Source organism: Engraulis encrasicolus, chromosome 7 (assembly GCF_034702125.1).
Source record: "Engraulis encrasicolus isolate BLACKSEA-1 chromosome 7, IST_EnEncr_1.0, whole genome shotgun sequence".
NCBI classification, from domain to species: domain Eukaryota; kingdom Metazoa; phylum Chordata; class Actinopteri; order Clupeiformes; family Engraulidae; genus Engraulis; species Engraulis encrasicolus.
Genome location: NC_085863.1, coordinates 14,537,434 through 14,561,270, shown reverse-complemented (window position 1 = coordinate 14,561,270; position 23,837 = coordinate 14,537,434). Strand labels below are relative to the sequence as shown.

At 44.6% G+C, this 23,837-nt stretch overlaps 1 protein-coding gene across 2 annotated transcripts in view; it reads right to left on the bottom strand.

The window, feature by feature from the left end:
* The window catches only part of LOC134452506 (uncharacterized), a 47,289-nt gene extending 27,111 nt beyond the window's left edge, over positions 1 to 20,178 (bottom strand). For both annotated transcript variants that reach the window (XM_063202929.1, XM_063202930.1), the window contains exons 1-3: positions 19,923 to 20,178; positions 19,100 to 19,184; positions 10,476 to 11,401 (exon numbers count right to left, since the gene is read on the bottom strand). In XM_063202929.1, coding sequence (XP_063058999.1) covers positions 10,476 to 11,401; positions 19,100 to 19,184; positions 19,923 to 20,011 — 1,100 coding nt within the window. In that variant the 5' untranslated portion in view covers positions 20,012 to 20,178. The remainder of the gene's footprint in view (positions 1 to 10,475; positions 11,402 to 19,099; positions 19,185 to 19,922) is intronic.
* Positions 20,179 to 23,837: the final 3,659 nt, after the last annotated feature.

Genomic DNA, 23,837 nt, shown 5'->3' with positions numbered 1-23,837 from the left:
CTTTAATGTACTGGCAGACAGTGTTGCCAGATGTGTCTGACCAAATCCCGCCCAAAAGCTTCTCAAAAAACGCCAAAATGTGCTAAATTCCGCCCAAATTCAACAAAATACATTGACTTCTATGGGCCCAAAACGGCTGAAAAACCCGCCAAATGGCCAATTTTTCAGATTTTTACCCGCAGACGTTCATCCCAAGTAGCCCAATTGGGCGGGCACCCGCCCAATCTGGCAACACTACTGACAGACTGGTGGTGCCAGTCTCAATACTCTCTCAGTAAACTAGTCGCATGTTTGGCCCTGCCGTGGCCTAACGGCAGGGCACTAGGTTACTACGCCGGCGGCAACCTGGGTTCGAATCCGGCCCGTGTCATTTGCCGATCCTCCCCCACTCGCTTCCTGTCACCATCTTCAAATGTCCTATCAAATAAAGGCAAAAAAAAGCCCTAAAAAAATCCCCCGCATGTTTATGCACATGTTTTATACTGTGGTCGGTAACTTGGGACTGTCTGGTTACAACCATTTTGACTTGCTAGAAACGCACTCTTTCCACTGTGTCACTTGTTTCATAACAGACATTACAAGTCATGCATGACATTTTTTTGCATCTGAAATATGAATCAGCGGCTGGTCATAACGGCAGTATACCATTTTCATCAAGCACACAGTCGATGGTCAATCAGACAAGCAGGTCTTATAGCTCTCCCTGTACAGCCTCATTACCTGCACCCTCATGGTCAAGTCTCATAGCACTTTGCACATGATGATTCATGAGCTGCGGAGAGCAGGCTTTTTTTGATCATCATCATTGCTCTTTGGTAGACGGCTGCAAATAAACACGTCAATAAGCAGCATGAAATGGGTAATGGGCCGAGTGTGAAGTGAGACTATTTCAGGAGACCAGACCACATACCTAAAATAGATTAATAATAACACGCATCCACCTCTGCATAACAGCCTCTGCTCTGACTGTGTCTGCCCTCTCTGTACACAATAACATCTTGAAAACATCATATCAGCAGCGTCGTCTCAGAAGCATCGTTGATGTGAAATACAGCTGTCATGCACACTATTTGTACAATCAATATTTGTCTTCCTCTCTCTCCTGGGTCTCTCAGCGTATGATACCACTGCAGAAAGTGATGCTTTCCCAGCACTGCTCTAGGATTACTGTGAAAATAGAGTTAAGGCAATAAGTTTCTGTTTTCAGTCACTCTTTAGCAGTGATTCTCAAAGTGTGGTCCGGGGACCACTAGTGGTCCTAGCCAGAGCTTAGGTGGTCCTCGAGGAGATTTCTATTTTACCATGACAAGCTAGCAGTATGCTATACTTGTAACATTGTTGCAAAGTTAAACATAGCATTTTCACTACAATAAGACAGGCTTGTGAATGTGGAGAAAAAAGTAAGTGCTCTGCATCGAAATTAGCAGCGTCAAATTAACACCCATGAACTATCAATTCAGTCGACAACCGGTCCGTGAACATGTGGGGGAACAAAGTGGTCCTCGGTCTGAAAAAGTTTGAGAAACATTGCTCTACAGACTGGAAGTGGAAAGGTCTGTCACAGAGCACAACACACTTTGCTGAATTCGCTTCGCCAAGGCCTGTAATTGCATAAAGTGCCCTTCATCCTGTCGCAAGTTGATGTATCGCTGAAACGATTTTGGACACTTTATTTTAAGTTTGAAAGGAGGATACAAAAAACACAGACTACTTAGTGTTGCTTTTAACTCTTCCTCTTCAGGAAGATCTGATGACATCACCCTTTCCTTTACTTGCACAAAACAGTACACATTTCTTCTTCACCTAGTCAACATTGTGGAATGTTTTAAACACCTGACCATGAAATGATGCATTATAAGGCTACTGTGTTAAGACTTGTGTACCAAATAATGTAATATAAAAATAAACCGATACAAATGCCTGAAAGTAACTGATGCTGGTAGTAAACATTCATTCAATTCCACAAGTTTGTGAGGAGGCAAGACAAATTCTGATAATGAACACCCAAAAAATTCAGGGCCAAATCAACGCACAGGCTAGATATAGCTGAAGCCTAGGAGCCCCCAACCTGCCAGGGCCCCCCCCATTGGCCAGAAGAAACTTTTTTTTGCCGAATTGTGACAATGTGATAATGAAAAAAGTTCATCTGTTGTGTCAAGTGTAGTTTTAAATCTTATTAATACTCCTCTCCATAGTTGGCAGAAATATTCTTAATTCCTAGCTCATAATTATGACTATGCCTCTACCAATTTTGTGCAGAAATTTGCCTTCCAGGGGACCCCACAGTAACCTGTAGCCTAGGCCCTAGGGACCCCGGGCCATCTTAATCCGGCCCTGCCTACGATGCACTCACTACAGCTGGGGGAAGCCATTGTGTGCATTCCAATATGCTGCCTTCTGTCCTCTACTTGTGCTTGTGGCCTCGCCCTGCCTCCTGGCCCCACCTTCATGGAGAAAACAATACAGTTTCCAGGCTGTCAGCAGAACCACAACAACTTTTGGGAGACTTTTGTTTTGTTCATTCACCATCCCGATTGCAAATGAGAAAATGACATTAGAATTGTGCTTTTGCAAGATATTGAATCAATTTTCTGTCGTCAGTGACATCATCATGAGGTCACAAGCAGGCAAGTGGGCAAGGGAGGACGGAAGTCAGCATAGGGCTGGGCGATATGGAAAAAAAGCAAAATCACGATATGGATTACTTTATATCACGATAACGATATATATCACGATAAAGCACAATTACATACGTTTTCAGTTATTCTCTTTATTTGCTCTTTATTTTTTCATGTCGCAAAACAACCTTTCTTTAAAATTGATCTTTTTATTCTTATTTTTACAGTTACATTAACTTATAGTGTGTATTGTGACAACATAAAATGTAATTAAATGATATTCAATTATATATTGATATAAAATTGATAAAATTACTATCACGATATAAACGATATAGGATAAAGGTCACGATATACACTTTAATATCACGATAACGGTATATATCGTCATATTGCCCAGCCCTAAGTCTGCATATTGGAATGCACCCATACAGCTGGGGGAAGAGAGGCATGGAGAAGAGAGTCTGGCTGTGAGCAGCAGCCAGGAGGGGACCACACCCTATAACTTACAATTACACGCCCCGACTCACTTCCTCCAGACACCACCAAAACATTCATCGCAGCGCAGGAGGAGACGGAAACTATTGTCCAAACAATTTTATTGTCAGAGCAACAGTATATAAAAATGCGCTTTGCATCCGTTATTGTTTTTCAAATCCGCTGAGGGTTAGTAATTGTTTGGATTAAAAGACATTCACAATGAACTGCTCAATGTGTTGTCAGTATGCATGAACGCCATACTTTTGTCTTATTAACTTTAATTCACTTATTTATTTCATATACTCCAAAATGTCAGAGAAATGCATTTGCCTGTAAGTCATGTGATGTATGGTTGGCGCACATCATAGCACAGAGAGAATGTGTACACACTGATGTGAAAACAAAAAGAGGTGTGTCCCGTCTGCAAATATGAACTCTGAGAACTTGAACCTGACCTGATCTGAGGAGAGCTTGATGTGGACAGTACACAGGACCTAATGCATACAACACCAGTGGACACATGACTTGCTGTATACTGCCCTACAAAACAAGAACGCAGTAACTCTGAAAACTGCAAACTGAGAAAAAAGGCTTCAAAGTTTCCTATATGGCGCGACAACTGTGTTGTCGGTAAAGTGGTGGTGACACTTCCTGGTAATGCTTTTTTAGGATAGTGCAGCAGTAACTCAACAACACCGCAGTAACTTTTTTTGGGCCATTTTTGCACTTTCAAAATGATTTTTCTCTAAAACGGGACGGTGTTGGACCACCATTTTTTGACACAAGACAAATTAGGTAGTTTAAAGCCCATTTCCGATATTATTTTTTTCGACCATTTTGAGTTACTGCTTTCTTGTTTTGCACGGCAGTATTGGCATGAGACTTATTATGGTCACAACAGGAACCTGTGCATCTCCCTCTACCAAAGGCATTCTTATGATGATGTTCTTATTTTATTTATTTTATTTATTCATGACGTGTTTTTATCTTTTTTTATAACCATATTTATGGTCATTTTAACCTATTATTGACCACTGCACTTTATGTCTGTCCTGTGGTATATGTTCTTGTTGTCTATATGTGCTTACGTCTTGCTACACACCTAATCGCCCCTTTTGGGGACAATAAAGTTGAAAAGTTGAAGTTGAAAGTTGATTCTTGTGTTCAATGTTAGGTGATGAATAACTTGATAATTGTACAATACATCCCCTTGTACTGCAGTGTGTACAGATGGACAGGCTGAGCTGCTTTGAGGAACGTTTGCTTGGACGCTGCCTGGACGCTAAAGTTTGAAATGATTGGAGCAGCCTCCACCCAATCCCTAACGTTCACAGCCAGCCGGACAGCCTGCTGACCTGCCTACACAGTAGGATTCAAATGTAGCACACAAAGTTCCAAGTGCTGAGGAGCCAGCAAAACAATGCTCTAACGATCACAACATCGTGTCATAACCAGACTTAATGAGATAGAATAGAATAATAAGATTATACAAATTAATAAGAATAATAAGATTATATGCTCAAAATAGACTGGTTACTGTAGAAACATGGTGAGGCTTAATAGCACACACAATAAAACAGAAGTGCACATTGGCAACACTTATCACACTTTCAATAAACCCACAATTGGCAAAACACAGCTTGCCTCACTACTTTCACCACCCTAGAGAAAGAAAGTGGCAGAAAAACTGATTGTGAAGTTTCCGTCAGTCAGTCAGTGCTTTATCAGAGAGTGAGTGATGGCTTGTTGAACCCTCCAACCCCCCCTACCCCCTCTTCCCCTCTTCCACCTCCCCCCAAAAGCAACACATTTTCTGCACAATGCCTGGTTTCTTCCCTTCCCACACATGGCCACGGCATCGGCCGGCCACGTATGAGGTCATCACGTCTCTCACAGATTGTCAGCATTTCCTCTCCTTCACACACCACAATAATAGAGGGAAGCTGAGAGCAAGATTGCGTGGCACATTGTGAACAACACACACAGGCAACCAGGCTCATTCGTCTCCCCCGTAGGCAGGGCTAGACTGGGACCACAAACCGGCCCGGGACCACAAATGTAGTTTTCAGAGTGATCAGTCCGCACACTTCGAATCCTTTTTGTTGCGTTTTATTTTTTCATGGCTGCCATGAAAAAATAAAATGCAACAAAAAGGATTCTAAGTGTGCGGACTCCTCACTCGGAAAACTTACAGTTGTCCTTCGTCCTGCACCTCTCCCTGGGATGTGCACAATCCTCTCCTTCAACCGGGACCACAAATGCCCCTGGAGGCGTTTTAGACATACACCAGCCCCTCTCACCCCCACCCTCCTACTACAATTTTGATGGGCTCAGTCCACTGTATATTAACCCATTGTGTCCTGGAGACACATATACGCAGTTTTATTAAAATTGGGTGTAAGTTACACCTTAATGAACACATTCCAAGGCAAAATGAGGGTCCATAGCTTTTAAATGCAACTCATTTCATGTCTGTATGTACTTCGGAGGCTGAGATATTTAGGATTTAATAGGAAGAGGGCACCCTTTCCCAAAAAGGGCTTAGGACAAAATGGGTTAAAGATGCGCCGATGGCCTGCCCCATCTAAATTGGGGGCCGGTCTCGAAGGGAAAATTCGAAACAAACAAACAAACAAACAAACAAACAAACAAACAAACAAAGGGATCGGCCCCCTGAGGACTGTCGTCCCACCGGGAAATTGCCCTGTATGCCAGATGACCAGTCCAGGCCTGCTCGTAGGCTACGGTAGGCAGGCAGGCACCAAACAGCCAGGGGTGGAAATTAACTTGCCGAGATGGAAGAAGAAATCACTATCCACTCAAATAGCACGCTATCATTTTGCGGACAAAACTTTCCAGAGACTTCATATAGCAGCGTTTGGCTTTAGAGGCTGGTGCCAATTCCCATCCCTAGCACTAGCACTGCATGTTCCTTTGCTGCTGATGTAAGGAAAGCAGTGGCGAGGAGAAGGAGCCATGAAAAAATTGAATGAAAAGTCCGCGACACCAAGCTCCCGTTGCTCTTTTTAATGTAACGTTTCGGGCAGCATGCCCTTCATCAGACAATGAGAAGGAGCCAGCCAACTGTAGATTTCAAAGTGGGAAGTCCGCACACTTAAAAATCCTTTTTGTTGTCTTATGCAGGCTGGATTACAGTACGTTTTGACTTCAACAGTCTTCATCAGATTCTGATGAGGACTGTTGTAGTCGAAACGTAATCCAGTCATGAAATAATAAACGACAACATAAAGGATTTTAAGTTTGCGGACTTCTCACTTTGAAGACTACAGTTGGCCTTCGTCCTGCACATTTTCCTTTGGATGTGCACAATCCTCTCCTTCAACTGAAGGAAAAGGAGCCAGGCAAGACCAGTAAGAGAGACTCAACTCATATGGTGCTTGGTCAGGCGGTAGAGACGAGACGAGGCCGACAAACAAAACAACGAGGTAACATGAGCCCCAGGCCGGCCGGCTTCAAACAGAGGAGCCTCAGGTTTAGGCTTCAAGGGCGTTACACCAACAACACTCTAATATGGAGCATAATGCAGCAACATGCTGTACATAAGCTACACACCCTTTTACACTGCTAAGCTTCCATGGCAAATTATAAGTCATAAAAAATATTGCCGACTACCCATTTACGTACATGTGAAGGAATTGACAATAAAACTGACTTTTACTCTCTGACTTTACTCTGACAAAAAAAGAATAGCTCATATACTATAACGAGTCGTTGACAACAATGTCACCACCACTATATTTTCAATATTACATTTCAGCTCCTTAAAGGGGTATGCCACTATTTTGGGGCTTAATACAGACTTAATACAACTTAATACGTTGGCCAGAGTTTATAAGGGTGGTAAAGCATCTTATTTTTCATGTTAAGCGTTGTCTTACTTTCAGACAAGTTAAAAGAGGGAAGTATGTCGCTAAACTTGTCTTAAAGCAAGACAACAGCTTACATAAAAAAATAAGACACTTTACCACCTTTATAAACTCTGGTCAACGATTTTAACTGCAAAGTAGTGGCATACCCCTTTAATGACCTATTCACTGTACAGCCATTAGTAATATTTCCTCCTGTTGTGCTGCTGTGTTCGGCCCATTGTATGCCTTTGATGCTGGGAGCGTGCCGAAGCAAATTTCTTATCAACTTTGTTGACACTGCAGTGCATTTATTGAACATTGAATTGAATCTTGATCTTGAAGCTGATTACTGGTGATGCTAATGGTCAGGCCTGGGGCCCCTAGGCTACAGGTTGCTGCGGGGCCCCTCTGAAGGCAAATTTCTTGACATAATAATTGACAAAGACAGTGTCGTAATTCCTATCTAGGAATTAAGGATAACATGTCTCCAACTGTACTTAACATGACAGATGATTTTTTTTTCAACATCGCATCATGTCATAACTCTTTTGACCAATCAGGGGGCCCCCTGGCAGGTAGATGCCCCTAGGTTGCAGCCATATCTAGCCTGTGCGTTAATCCGGACCTGCTAATAGTCACTAATTTGCATACTAAACACACAGAAAAGGTAGCTCTGTTTGAACTGGGCTGCCTACGAGGAAGTTGCATCATGCCTAAAATGCCTGGTACAACTGTAGATCCCGAGGTTCAACGACAACAAAATGGTCTGAAATGTTCAAAGATCATACGTTTCCTGTGAAACTCCTATAACAGTGATTCTCAAACTGAGAGCCTTGAAATCATTTTCTAAAAATCACAATGATATTTGAGACACGTGTTGCTGTTGACTTTTTATTTGAGTTGTACTTCCTGTCTATCTCAGCTATCCTGTCACAAATAAACTCATAAAAACACCAAAACAAGGAGACAGAGGCTTCATCATGGGGTGCTCTACTGATTAGGTGTCCTGGAAATATTAACAGATCAACAACCGCTACACCCTTCACACCCAATAATAGGACGATGATGGACATGGCACAAAGGAAATAATAGAATAATAAATCTTTATGTGCCAAGTGTCCTCCCAAACTGTGGTATGTAGACTGGAAGGCTTAAAATCACTCTTGAAAAGAAAAGGTCACACTGTTAAATGCTCCCAAATATTTAATGGCACAACATTTTTGGGAGCATTTAACAGTGTTGCAGACCTTCTCTTTTCAGTTATCTTACGTTTGGTCCAGCACCTGTGCCACTGATGTGCGCGCATTCTTTGACTTTCTGGATTAAAATCACTCTTCCCAGGTGCACATATCTGGAGCTTTCTCCAAACAAAAGCTAGGTGGTCAGCTTCTACCTTCAAACATTTTACAAGCACACAGGACAGAGAGGAGACAACATTACCCATACAGCAACGGCTGCTCCATGATTGCGCCTGACGAATGCTAAAACAACTCTAGGCCCCTAACATGTGCCAAGCTTATCGCTTCAGGACACCGATGAGACTGGTAACAAGTTCACGCATCTCCGTTAACATGTTCTGTTGATCTCGATGTTGTTTTTCCCTTCATTTCCTGCAGGATCAATAAAGTCTCTCCTCCACTCATCATCAACTACTAAACTAAGCTCACAGCAGGGTCTGCATTATCCAACATCAGCCAGTCCGCTTTCCTCCCTCGCCGTCTCTATTCTTATCCCCATTGGGCAGAGCCAGCAGCAAGCCGGTGCCCTAGATCCACGATTTAGCGTCGCCACTTCCTCCACCCGATGAGAGACATCAGAGGGAGGACTGAGGGCTCCACATAATATAACAGAGGAAACCTACCTGCATGCAGGGCTCTACGGTAAATTAACTTTTTTTTCATCACCAGTCAAAAAGGCTAGTAGATGTCAATGTTACTAGCCACTTACTGATTGGTCAAAGTGCATAGTTTTTTTTCTCTACCAATATAACAGAATTTTCACTAGCAGTTGGCTGGTGTTAATTTAGAGCCCTGTCTGCATGCATGCGTGTGTGTGTGTGCGTGTGTGTGTGTGTGTGTGTGTGTGCGTGCGTGCGTGCGTGCGTGCGTGCGTGTCTGTGTGCGCGCGCGCGTGTCTGTGTGTGCGCGCGCGCGCGCGCGTGTCTGTGTGTGTGCACACGTCTGTGTGCGCGCCTGTCTGTGTGTGCGCCTGTCTGTGTGTGCGCCTGTCTGTGTGTGCGCCTGTCTGTGTGTGCGCCTGTCTGTGTGTGTGCCTGTCTGTGTGTGTGCGTGTCTGTGTGCGCGCGCGCGTCTGTGTGCGCGCGCGCGTCTGTGTGCGCGCGCGCGTCTGTGTGCGCGCGCGTGTCTGTGTGTGCGCGCGTGTCTGTGTGTGTGCCTGTCTGTGTGTCCACTGTATTGTATCCACCTTATCTAAATGCATACTGCAATTCTTCTCTGCAAAACATGTCTAGCATCACTCACCGTGTTCTACTTTGTATCTCACTGATACGACAATAAAACTTGACTTGACTTGACTTGAAGTCCCCGTCTGCCTCGTTCTGGAGTCACATGTCTCCCTGGGTTTCATGCCAGGGCACTGTAGCGCCCTGAAGCATCTGGGCCATGCCAGCCGATATAATGGGCAATACTCCCACAAACAAAACATGTGAGCATTCCTGCAATCTCTCCATCTCTCTATCTCTCCATCATACGCGTCAAGTTTTTCTCTCATACGCGACAAGTCTCTCTCTCTCTCTCTGTCCCTCCCTGCATATCTCTCTCTCTCTCTCTCTCTCTCTCCTTTCCTTCCCTCTCTCTCTCTCCTTCTCTCTCTCTCTCTGCCTCACCTCCCTCCCTTCATCTATCTCTCTCTGTCTCTCTCTTTCCCTCCCTTCCTCTTTCCATCTCTCCCTCTCCCTCCCTCCTTCCCTCTTCTTCTCCCTCTCTCTTCCTCTCTCTCCCCCTCTCTCCCTTGTCCTATTTCCCTGCAGGTTTGTTTGATTTCCCTTTGATGTTAATCCCCAAATCCCTAAAATACAACTGTGACATTTTCTAGGTAATCAACATTTCAAGGCCGTTACACAACCCAAATAAACCCTTTGCCAACCGCAACCGCCCCCCCCGAGTGTTTCTCTAGAGTCTAGATCTAGCAGGAGCAGTTAGTTTAGTATAGAAGGGATACAACACAACACAACACAACAGCACAGTGACAGGACAGGGGTTATGAACCAAACAGCGACATGAATGCTATCAGGGATTAATAATACATTGTCTCATACTACAGTGGTAAAAGTGACCCATTTCACAAGTTCAACTAGGAACCTATAGTAAGTCTGCGAAGATTCTCGGTCATCCAGGTCATGTTATCATTCAGCTATTGGGCAACTGGACTTCTCAAGCTCCAATAAAAGAAGTCGTCGTCCAGTTGCTCATATAGCTGAACTCATCGGATGGAAACTTTTAACTTGAAACAGTAGAAGGGAGAGAAGAGTAGGTAGTAGGAAACTTACAAACTCTTTGGCATCTGGCCTTGTGGGTCAGTGGGTGCTGCCACTGTTGCGGCCTCCTGGTATGCCGGGGCACTATCGGGGGCAGGGGCAGGAGCGGGGGCAGGAGCGGAGCCAGGGGTACACCAAGGGGCACAGCTCTCCTGCTGACTCTGGCGCTGGCTAGCTGCTGCTGGTAGTGGTCGCTGCTTCTCCATCTCCCCGTGACCCAAGCGTGGCCCCAGCAGATCACCGTCCCCAGGTCTGGGTCTGGGCGGCAGCTCTGTGGTGATGGTCGTTTCGCTGGCCTGCAGTAAGCTCCTGTAGTGGTCCCCCCCCACCACCTCACATGGCACTAGTCCCTCAAGGCTGAGCAATGGCCACGGCGATGGCAATGATGAGGATGTAGTTGGTGACGATGGTGACGATGATGATGGTGATGATGGTGAGGGCGGTAGTGGCGGTACAGTTGAATCTGCCTCCTCCTCCTCCTCCGGCTGCTGCTCCTGCTGCTGCTGAAGGGCTGCTACTTTCGGATCTGGCTTGGAGAAGAAGTGGAAGAAATTCCCGAGCCTTTTGAGGAAAGAGTCTGGGGCTGGGGCTGGAACTGCGGCAGGGGAGGGAACAGCAGCAGCAGCAGTAGGCTGGGGAAGGGGAGATGGTGGTGGGCTGGGGGAGCGAGACCGAGCGCCTGAGCCTGAACGAGAGCTGGAGCTGGGGCTGGGGCTGGGCCCTGGGGAGTCGGGGGGCCGGGGAGTAGCAGGCTGCCTGTCCGGGGGCTCTGCCTCAGAGCCGACCTCATTGTCCGGTGCACTTGCCGCCTCCTCCTCCTCCACCACCTCCTGCTCCTCCACCACCTCCTGCTCCTGCTCCTTCTGCTGGCTGTCCCGATCCTGCTCCCGGCTGCTACGAGAACCTCCTTCCTCCCCTTCACTGGAGCCCTGGAGAGCCTACATGAGGTAGGAGGGGGGGAAAAAGGGAGACGGAGAAGAACAAGAAGAGGAAGAAGTGGCACAGTTCAGAGGTAGAGCAAGGTAACAGGGCAACAGAAGGCAACCTCTCAGGCTAAGTTTCCTCAATCACTGACCCGTCTGTTCTGTTGGCCACACACACAGACACCAGCAGAAGGCAAGCACTGCCGGGCAAAAGGGAAAAAAAGAAGGAGAGCTTGTGTAGCGTGAGAATCAGCAGCAGCGGCGGCGACGGCGGAAGCTCCACTCGTTCGTTCCCAGTCCCTCTCTCTCGTTCACTCACTCTCACTCTCTCTCTCTCGCTAGCTTGCCTTTTACAGTGCAGGAGGCTACCTTGTAATCCTACAGCGCCTGCCTGCCTGCCTGCCTGTGAAGCAGACGCTCGGCCACCCCTCCCCCCTTCATTCCCCTCCCCCGAAACCCGCCCACTATTGGGCTTAACTCATTCAGCGCCAACACTAGACAGACAGGCTAATGCAGGGCAAATACAGGACATATGGCAGGGGATAAATCCCATAAATGCCTGATCTTGAATTGAAAATATTTCGAGTTATTATGCGACTAATCTGCTCAGAAATGTTACATGTATATCCTTCTGCTGCACGACTGATTTCAGGCACTATGTCTGAGACGTTACCATTCTGCAAGAAATATCAGGAGAGTGAACATGAACTTCCCCATATATATAATATAATTAAAAAAAATATCAGAGTACGAAGGAGTGTGGTTAAAGCAAAGGGACTCCTCCTTCAACTTCAACTGAAGACATGTTTATTTTATTTTATTTTATTTTATTTTATTTTAGTTTAGTTTACTTGGTTTATTTCGACAGGGACCATGTGCAAAGTACATCAGTTACAAAAGTAAAATAGATGACCTGCACCAGATTATAGTTTACAAGCTAATTTCCATCTAATGCTTGATGCATTGTTAAGCCTGCACCCAAACAGAATGTGTGACGGAGGGCTGCACTTTATAAAGCACTTTGAGTGCTTGAAGGAGTAGGAAGAAGTGCTCCATAATGCTGTCCATTTACCACTTGAAGTGCAGTCAGTGCATACTGATGGGCAGACAACTGCAGTTAATACTTTTTGTCCATTTGTACTGCTTAAGTGCACCACAGTGGCACATCAACTAGTATGAAGAATGTCAAGTCAAGTTAAGTGTACTTTATTGTCAGAAATCTAGGTAACAAGGGTTAGCACGGAAGTTTGAAATTGCGTTTGACCAGTCTCCAATGTGCAGTTATACTAAACATGCTAGACACTGACAAAAGTCTCACACACACACACACACATGCGTGCGCACAGACCCACAGACACGCAGACACACACACAATTTGTACAGATAAGGTATGTTCTCAATCTCTGCATCTGTAAAAGATAAGGTGCGGGCTTGTGCGTCTGTCAGGTTTCTTATTTTGAAGAACTGGGAACACTGATGATGGGCTAGACCCGAAACGTTTGTCCCCTGTCTGTCGGTTTTATTTACTTTTTTCAGCTTTGTTTAATACAGTTTTTGATTTTGCATTCAGCTCCAGTGTGCGACTCCTTTCTTCCTTTTCATTATACTGCTCTTGGAATTACGCACCGAGCGATACGCTCAGGATAAGACATTGGCGCGGACGCCACCCCACCATTACTATACAGATAATGTATGCACACAATTTGTACAGATAATGTATGCACACAATTTGTACTGATAATGTATACATAATGTATACAGATAATGGTGCCAAAACCATTTGGAGGAATGGAAGTGTTCCTGGGAATTTGTCTTTCACTGGGGATGAGCAGTGAAAGTTGGGAGGAAGGAAGGATGAAAGAAAGATGAGCATGTTTGCCCACTTGTAGATCTGCATTGATGCGTGACGCTGTAATACCAGCAAAACTATGCAAACAAAGTTCAATGTCAAATATTAGCAGATACAGGATATTGCGAAGATGTGAGCATACACAGTGGAGTAGATAGTAATTACAGCTCATACATCAGACAGGCAGGAGGCACACTAGTCTTATCTGACATGCTGTCTTGGAAACTGAAAAACAACACTATAGCTCTTCCAACATATTTGCAAATGTAATTAGGTCCATCTTGATGTGTCCATCTGCACTTGTTGTTCTGTATATTTCCTGTATATTTATGAAGCGTGTGCCAAATGCAATGTCTTGTAATGTAATGATGTTTAACGTTAATGAATGCCTATAATACTTCATCTTTACATGTCAAACATATTGCTTGTCGCTTCGCAGTAATATACGTATTGACACTGACAAAAGAACTAGTGAGGCTTTCAAAGGAAGGATTGTTTCTAAACATATTAAATACATTTTCTATTTATGTTTTTATTGTCATATCTTAACAAGTAATGTATGCCCTCAGACAATATTTGCAACCATACCTCTACATTTTAGCTACTACTGAACAACAAGCTCTAATACTGTTCAACGACTTCTATAACCATTACTACTATCCAATAGGGGAGTAAATGATACTCGATGCATCAATCCAACATCCCACGATTCAATTAATCAATTCCTTTTTTTGCTCATGCAGTAATAATAGACTAACCATAATGAAGGTGCCCCTCGAATGAAATGTGTGCAGACATTTCAGCTTTTGTTGATTTATTTAACATTTCACACATAAGCCAAGCCTGTAAGGTAAACAAAAAAATGAAACATTGATTTTAATCAAACCGAAATGAATCGAATTGTGGAGCATTCTTAAGTATCGAAAATAATCGAATATCGAATAATCGATATTGAATCAAATCGCCATGAAGGGTGTGTGATTTACACCCCTACACTACTACCACTTATCTGACACTTGTCCAAAGCGATGTCCTGTACAGTACATGAGTCAGCTTTGGCCACTGAAACGCACATTACAACATTACGACCTATTGTACAGCAGAGAGGGAGTGTGAGTCACGGCAGTGCCATGATACTGTGTGTGCGTTCCAATATGCGACCTTGCGTCCTCCACTTGTGCTTGTGGCCTCGCCCCACCTCCTGGCCCCTCCTTCGTGGAGAAAACAATAAAGTTTTCCCTGCTGTCAGCCTAGCCACAACAACTTTTGGGGGACTATTCTTCATTCACCTTCCAGTTTGCGAATGAGAAAATGACTTTACAATTGCATTTTTGCAAGATATTGAAATATAATGCTGTTGTCAGTGATGTCATCATGACGTATTACTTCCTGGTATGAGGCCACAACTTCAAGCTCAAGTGGAGGACGCAAGGTTGCATCTTGGAACGCACCCACTGTGATACAATGGCCACCAAGGCCAACTACACAGCACAATGGTGCCATGTCACCCCTCTTCTTCTTTCCTCTCCAACAGCACATTACACTTAGCTGACGAATCCAAAGCAACTCACGGCTATTATAAAAGGGTATTGGTTTCAGTCCCTGGACCAATGTGAGTTACTGTATAGGGGCCTTGCTAAAGGGCACTTTAGCCAAGGGAGATACAGTATGAGATTCGGACCTGCAACCTTAGTTCCAACACCAGCACCCTAACCATTGGGCTATGACTGCCCTTTGATTCTCCTCCGTTTCTATTCTCTCCTTTCCTCTCCTCCTTTTCTATCCTCTCCTCTCCTCTCCCTTCGCCTCTCCCCTGCTCTCCTCTCCTCTCCTCTCCTCTCCTCCTCTCCTCTCCTCTCCTCTCCCTTCGCCTCTCCCCTGCTCTCCTCTCCTCTCCTCTCCCTTCGCCTCTCCCCTGCTCTCCTCTCCTCTCCTCTCCTTCTAGCCTCTCATTTTCCCTCCCCTCTCCCTTCACCTCTCCCCTCCCCTCCCCTCCCCTCCTCTCCTTTCCTCTCCTCCTTTTCTATCCTCTACTCTTCTCTTCTCTCCTCTCCTCTCCTTCTAGCCTCTCCTTTTCCCTCCCCTCTCCATTCGCCTCTCCCCTGCTCTCCTCTCCTTTTCTCTCCCCTATTTCCCTCTCCTTTCTCCTCTCCTCTCCCCTATTACAATCTCCTTTCTTCTCCTCTCCTCTTCTCCTCTCCTCCCCTCCCCTCTCCCATCGCCTCTCTCCTGTTCTCCTCTCCTCCGCTCCCCTATTACCCTCTCCTTTCCCCTCTCCTCTACTATCGTATCCTCTCCTCTCTCTCCTCTCCTCTCCTCTCCACTCTTCTCCTCCCCTCCCCTCCCCTCTCCTCTCCTCTCCTAGCATTTCAACAATTTCCCTCCCTTTCCCTTCTTCACCCCTATTGCCCTCTCCTCTCCTCTCCACTCCTCCCCTCTCCTCCCCTCTCTTCTCCCCTATTACCCTCTCCTCTCCTCTCCTCTCCTCTCCTCTCTTCTCCAATCTTCTCCTCCCCTCCCCTCTCCTCTCCTCCCCTCTCCTCCCCTCTCCTCTCCACTCTTCTCCTCCCCTCCCCTCCCCTCTCCTCTCCTCTCCTCTCCTCTCCTCTCCTCTCCTCTCCTCCTCTCCCCCTCTCCTCTCCCCTCCTCTCCTCCTCTCCCCTCCTCTGCATCTCTCGTCTGTGGAATTCAGCAGTGTGTTGTGAAGGCCATAGAAAGCGTATTCACATTAGATGTGTAGTGTGATGAGGTGTGATGATTGCATTTACTGCGTTCTTGACTGTCTGACAAATACGACACAATATAAAAGGGGGGTGGGTAAGGGGTTGTTGGGTGATTGGGGCAATGTGTTTGACAGAAGTGATGAAATACTTGACTTTTAACCCAAGCAATTATATGAAGAGTCTGTAGTTAGGCATGCTAGGAAAATAACTGAGGATCCATCACATGTTCTGCACCCAGAATATGAGCTGCTACCCTCTGGCAGGCGATTCAGAGTACTAGTTAAAAATAAGAAAAGGTTTTTGAATAGGTATAGGTTTTCTTTTGTCCCCGTTTCTGTTAACCTATTGAACGCAGGTCGTTAACAACTACCATCCTTGTAATGCCATGTATGTGTGTAGGAGGCTGTAGTAGATATGCACTTGAGTATCTCTATGAGGGCACTTTATGTATGTATGTATTTACACTATGTATGTGTTTATTGTTTGGTTTTTTATTAGTTTTTTTGGCATCATGTGTATCAGTGTTGTGTGTATGTGGCAGCTATGTATGTCCAAGACAAATTTCCTTCGGGACCATTAAAAAGAATCTTGAATCTTGATCTTGAAAAGGCATTTTAGGGGAAGAAAAAGAGCAACATTTTAAGCAGTGAGAAGCGTGTATGATGTTTGTCTGATTATCATCGACTTTCAAATCTTGTACCGAGATTTTGGTCTGACCAAGAAGATAACGAATACCGTTTCCCAAACAGCCTGGTTAACCCGCCTCCCTCGGTTTGCTACTGGTTGAGGCAAGAAAAGGCTGTGCCGAAGTTTAACCAAACATTTTCTTAGTCCAATAGAACATATCTGCTTAAAAGGTGCACTGTGTAGGATGTTGGCCAGAGTAAGGATTACTAGCCTGAGGATAACTCTGGAACAATGCATGAAATGGCAACATTTATGTTTTAACTGTACATGGTCCCCAATAAATTGAATTGAATTGAATTGAATTGGAATATGAATATGGACACAGTAAGGCCTTGTGAGATGCTTCGTCATACCTCACCAGAAGAACCCTGGCCTGTGGTGTGTCTCCATAGCTCTGCTGGGAACAGAAGGGATATCTGATCCTCCTTCTGCCTTTGCAGACTCAGACATTATTTCACTTAACCGCAAATATAGATCCATAACCTCGTTTCACCTCTTACAGCTACTTCTTCCAACATCCGCAAAACTTTCCATTCATAAGACACCAACGACGTGTAGACATGCTGGCATTAGGAAGTAAAACAACTACAAATGGTACAGTAGCATTTCCTGCAAAACATTTGTTAGTCAAGATGGGAAGGGGGTTCATTGTTATCAGACTTTGGGGGCAGCTGTGGGCTTATGGTTAGGGAGGTGGTCTTAAGGTCAGAGGGTTGCAAGTTCAAATCCTACCCTGACCTCTCCCTACGCCACCATCCATGGCTGCAGTGCCCTTGAGCAAGGCACTTAATCCCACACTGCTCCAGGGACTGTAACCAATACCCTGCACTGTAAGTGTAACGGAGGCCAACTAGCAGAGTGTGGCATGGAACGTTAGTAAACTTTCCTCCCAAAGCCTCACACATTATCAGTAGCGCCGAGCTATTGGACTGGTCTGTTAACTCAACGGTATCACCCTGTGCCTCCCATACCCAAACTGACACGTTGACTAGAAGGTGGCGAGTTCGAGACCTGGGGGGTGGACACTTGGAGGTGGAAACACTTCAGTCACATAGGTCACTTTGGATAAAAGTGTCAGCTAAGTATAAAGGAATGTAATGTAATGCAACTGATAGAAGTGTAACTGAGGTGTTTCTGCGCAGTCCACCACTAGGGGCTTGAATCCGACACCTCCTTGTCACCACAACAGTTTGGGTACCGCTGAGCTATCGGACTGGTCCACTACTGATACTGTGTGAGGCTTCGGGAGGGAGGTTTACTAACGTTCCATGCCACACTCTGCTAGTTGGCCTCCATTACAGAAGTGTCAGCTAAGTGTAATGTAATGCAATATATAATGTAATGAGACATGTGACTACCATGATGGGAAAGGCTATGTTGTGCAGCTTCATGTGAACTGTCATACTAAGAAAAGCCAATCCAGAAAGTCAAAGAATGCGCGCACATCAGTGGCACAGGTGCTGGACCAAACGTAAGATAACTGAAAAGAAAAGAAAGGTCCGCAACACTGTTAAATGCTCCCAAATATTTAATGGCACAACGTTTCTGACTAACCGTCCTTCATTGCACTTTGCTGAAGGACGGTTAGTCCGAAACGTCGTGCCATTAAATATTTGGGAGCATCTAACAGTGTTGCGGACCTTTATTTTCTTTTCAGTTATACTAAGAAAAGCCCCCACAAAAAAGGTGTAATGCAGCTTTTGAAAAGCAACTCAAGGAATTTAACTCACAATACAAAAGTTTTAGTCAAGGTGGTAGGAGTTTGTTGTCAGAGAGGCCGCCATTATAACCACACAGTGCTGGGGGAAACCTTGAACATGATTGAAATCCTTACCAGCCTGTCCTGACATGTAGACATATCATCAAACAGGAAAGATCATACGATTAGTGAAATCAGCTGTGGTCGGAGCGCAAACAGGGGCAGATTAGGACATCATGGGCCTCTGGGCCAGACAACAAGAAAGGGCCCCCCTCCATGGGCCCTTGAGCCAGACAACAAGAAAGCCACACATCCCACACCCCCACCTTCCATGGCATTGCGGGGTTACAAAATATTTGAAGGTTTAGCGAAGATATTAGAGAGGGGGTTGAGGGTTTCCATCCCTGGGGAATTTTGAACATACAGTCGTACAAGTGCAATTTTACCACAATATGAGAGCACAAATATAACGGGGGGAGTTGTAGCGTGGAGGCTAGGGCTTCAGGGCCCCCTTGGCGCTTCGGCTCTTGGGCCCCTGGATCCGGGCCCAGGTCAGTAATCCCTGAGCACAGACTGAAAGAGGCAGGTTTTATCGTCTGCCCTCCCAGTCTTGGACACAAAGTGGCATTTCAAAATGAAAACGTCTCGTGGTAGCCAAAAGAATGTAGACCTTCAGGGGAAAATACTCAGCAGCACATACACATGAAATAACTGAAATAAGTGCCTCTGTCATAAAATGGGAATTGCAACCATACCTCTGGCATGTCAGGGGCAGAGACAGGGACAGTGTCAGGGCTGTCATCCTTCCCAGATGCAAAGTCCGCCTCATTTTCCAGGACACTTTTAGGATGGGAACAAGCAAAAGTATATTCATTATATTCAAAATCATTTCAATTCAAACTCACCAGCAGCAGCAGTGTCATGTTCATTTGCTAGTGAAACTTGTACACAGGGAGAATGGATGAATGGGACCAGGAAAGTGACAATAGTGAGACTGTGAATGACCCACCCAGATGTAACTGATACTTCATCCTTGGCCCTGCCATCACACAGAGTTTAGCTTTGTCTTTTACAAGTAGCCTAAAGTCTGGGGTAGGCTACTACTAGGCTCACACAACACAAACAGTTAAACGCACACTTCCTGCTTTCAACAAGACATTTTTTATCTGAAGCATCGCCAAGTCTAGAGAATCATCTGTTAACAGAGGAGGGTGGGCCATTCCAAAATTAACTTTCCCGCAGTTCAGCATGCTCCACCTCTAAACATTTGGCAGTGTTCAACGTCTCGAACACCGCTGCCTGCCAGCTTCGGAAACAATGTTTCAGAAATGGACTCGGCACATTAGAATAGCAGCGTACAAAGCACTCCGTTAACCCTCGTCTCATGAGACAGTCAGACAGCTCCTAATTTGACAATGGCAGCAGTCTGCGTCATCATCATCATAACCGATACCATAAAAAAAAACTTTATCCAACATTTGCATCACGGAATTGTAGGCTACGTGTAGGAGGGTGGCTCTTTGATAACCTTAAGATAATAATTTGCACAAGTAGACTATAGGTTATACATCGACTTACGTGATATCACTGTCTCTGCCCGTTTTGTCGGAATCATATGATTTAAAGATTCTTGCGAAGCCGTCTTGCCACGAATTTTGCCTTTTCATTCTCCCCGATGGGAAATAGTCACACACTATGGATTGAGAAAGGAGACCCCTGGTTTATAACAGTGTATGGTTTGTAAAGGGTTTGGTTTCGGCATGGAAACTCATGGCTTCGCCTTGTCTGTGGGATCCCCAGAGCCCGAAAGCAGTGAACTGAACTGCCCGACAGAACGCAGCGAAGTAGACTGAACGGAAGTAGGATAGTGGAGAAGTCGAGAGTGGTCAGACTGCCCTCTCTGAAAGATTTGGGAAGTGTTACAACAACGTCATTGGGGCTGCAGCAAATAGATAGCCTACATTCTAGCGAGGACGGTAAGAGAATAATGTTAGAATAATGCCAGGAAACGTTGTTGGCGCTAAATTGGAGAAAGGCTATCCATATGTGGCATACAGAGTAACGCAATGCTGTCATGTGCGCTCTTTGTAATTTGTGTGGCTACAATTGTAGATGAAGCCAATTTAATAAAGGTAAGGTAGGCCTAAATGTGTGTGGCGTCTGTGTAGCGACACTGTAGGCTACTTGCATTTGTGGATATTTCAACGAGGTCAAATAGTCAGTAGTCAGTTGTTTTTAATTAGTTTCTTAGCGCAGCACTTTGGATGAGGCATTTGCAATGAATAGGCTACATTAATGGATCCTCCATATCATTAATACATGCTAAAGATAATTAGACCACTAGCAATGAGGCAAATGGAAAACAATTAAAACTTCACTCTTGCCATAATGTGTCAGATTGGGTGATGTCTTCTAGAGTAGACCAAGTGGAGGGATGGGTGTTCGCCTACTAAATTCTCCTTCAGCGCCCTCTGCTGACATCAACAGTACAACACTACAGTGATGACAGACCAAAGGGGAAGCTTACTTACAAAAGGCCCACTGCTCACTAGAAATGAATGATTATAATCTCTGTGTGTATGTATATTATACACTGTAAGTGTGTCAGAGTTTAGACAGAGGTGAACACATTGACTGCAAGGTGGCCAGAAGAGTAAGGAAGAGGGGTCGTCAGTAGGCCTATTCATCTTGGAGATGTTGACTCTACCAAATATTTTCTTAGTTCTAGAGCTCTAACCCAATAGACCGTCTCAGGACTCCACCTGCCATCCCCATTCCCAGATGCTATGCTAGACAGGCGAGAGAGCCTACACAGGTGTGAGCTGCAGTGCACACACACACACACACACACACACACACACACACACACACACACACACACACACACACACACACATACACACACGCACACACGCACACACACACACACACACACACACACACACACACACACACACACACACACACACACACACACACACACATTAAGGTGCATGCATAGTGGGCAGTGTTTAAATGTTTAGGGAGTTGGTCTTAAGATCAGAGGGTTGCAGGTTCGAATCTCACCCTTACACCCTTACACCCTTTCATGGATGAAGTGCCCTTGAGCAAGGCACCTAACTCCACATTGCTCCAGGGACTGTAACCAATACCCTGTAAATAACTGTAAGTCGATAAAAGCATCACCTAAGTGCAATGGGTAAGACTTTATTTTAATGGTTCACTGTCACAGTGGATCTACCACATTAGGTAGTGTAATAACCAGTGTAGCAATATTTAATACCATGTGACACCAGTGTAATACCATGTACCAACCCGTCCCTAACCCTAACCCTAACCCTAGATGTAAGTACAAAATTGGTACATGGTGTTACACTGGTGTTACATGGTATTAAATATTGTCACATTGGTTATTATACTGTACCTAATGTGGTAGATCCACTGTAATAGTGAACCATTAAAATAAAGTGTAACCGTGCAATACCATGTGACACAGCGTGCGCACACAGAGAGAGAGACACACACACACACACACACACACACACACACACACACACACACACACACACACACACACACACACACACACACACACACACACACACACACACACACACACACACACACACACACACTGCTGCAACTTTGGAGTCAGATCTGGAGATTTTCCTTCCACTTGAAGGAAGCTGTAAAATCAGCTGTGATTTTTCAGGTCATGACCCCAGACCATGGTCTAAAAAAAAGACACAAGCCTGAAACGTCACCAGTCTTTTGTCTTTATTTTAGTTTATGTGTTAGCCCAGCACCCAGATCATATGAGACACGTGAGCATTTTCTTTTCTTTTTTTTCTGTGTTCTATAGAGTTGTGAAATGGTTCTGTGTTCCAACAATACTGGAGTGTCCCATTCCAGAGCCACACCCTGCCTGCCCGCCCGGCCCAGTCGGATTGTCTTCAGCAGGTCTGGTAGGTTACCCAGCATGCACCTCCTCATGGGAGACACACCGAGCATTCTATTACACTGCCCCGAGCTATGGACTTCACCTGTTCATATGCGCCTTTGTCAATCTACAATAGCAGACTTATTAAACCCTTATAACCAGAGATATTCTCTACTCTCTCTGTTATAACATTAATCCTGAAGCTACTATATTCCCTGGGGTGTGGTGTTCCTGTTTTATGTAAAATACATGTGATTATTATTGTTTTCATCAAATATGTTTTTTTTTCCATTGATTTATTTTATGTGGAGACTTTGGGTTTTATTAATGATGGTTTTAAATATTTTGATTTATTTCACATATTTTTAATACAATCCATAAGTGGTGTGGATCGGCACTGCCCTCACGATCCGATTCGATCACGATTCGGGAGGTAGTAGATCCGATTCGATTCGATTCTATTAGATCCAATCCGATTCGATTCAATTCTACAATGCATTGCAATGCATTACATTTCTACTGAACGCAAAGCAAATGTTCAGCCATGATGAGGAAATACAAGTAGTCAGATACTGAGCAACAATTTATTGGCTGTTTTCTGTATCAGTCTGTATCAGTCTAGCAATGTTTAAAAGTGTTTTTATTTAATTTAACATTCATTTGCTCCCGAACTATCCATGGAAGTAATTGACACTTAAAAAAATTGCCGGATTGATTCTGGAACTTGCCGGATCTGGATCTGGATCTGGATCGTCCATGGCCCGGATCGATTCGGATCGCCGAATCGATCATTGTTGACACCACTACTATCCATAAGAATTATCTACAGAATATATGAAAAAAATCGTTTGGTCTTTTTTTTTGGTTTATCAATGACAGGACAGTGAGAGATTTTGACAGGAAATGTGCGGGAGAGAGAGATGGGGAACGTTAGAGCCACGGTATAGGGCCACGTGAAAAAGTTTTACATTATTTTGAATTAGTGACATTTCCAAAAGGTCACTAAAAGGCAACTACACATCCCTTATATACATCTCCCCAATATGTCTTGTTCATTATGAGTTCATTATTAACTAAGCGTTACTAATACTTTATAAGTGATTTATGATCGCCTGTTATTCTAAAGTGTTACGAACAAAACATCTAATTCAGTGTACAACATGAAGAGGTTTCCTGTAATCAGTTTATTCTATTCACGTCTACTGTATTTGTTACTAAAATGTCAAGATGTTGGCCAATATTCCCCTTCCTGTACTTGAGCAGGCACGTAGAAAAATTCTACTACAAGAAAAGTATGAAATTTGAATTAGCCTGTTGAGACTAATTTCAAATATTTGCAGATTTATTCATCAGAGCAGAATGGACACACATAGTTAAGTAGGCCTTTATGTTACGCTAATGCACATGACGGATAACACCACACATAAAGCACATACAGTACAATCACCCAGAAAAAAATACCACTAATAAATAAACATTGCTCGAGCTACATATCACATTCAAATGTAACATTCTGTCGGATTGATTGTATGTGTGTTGGGTTCAATGGCGCT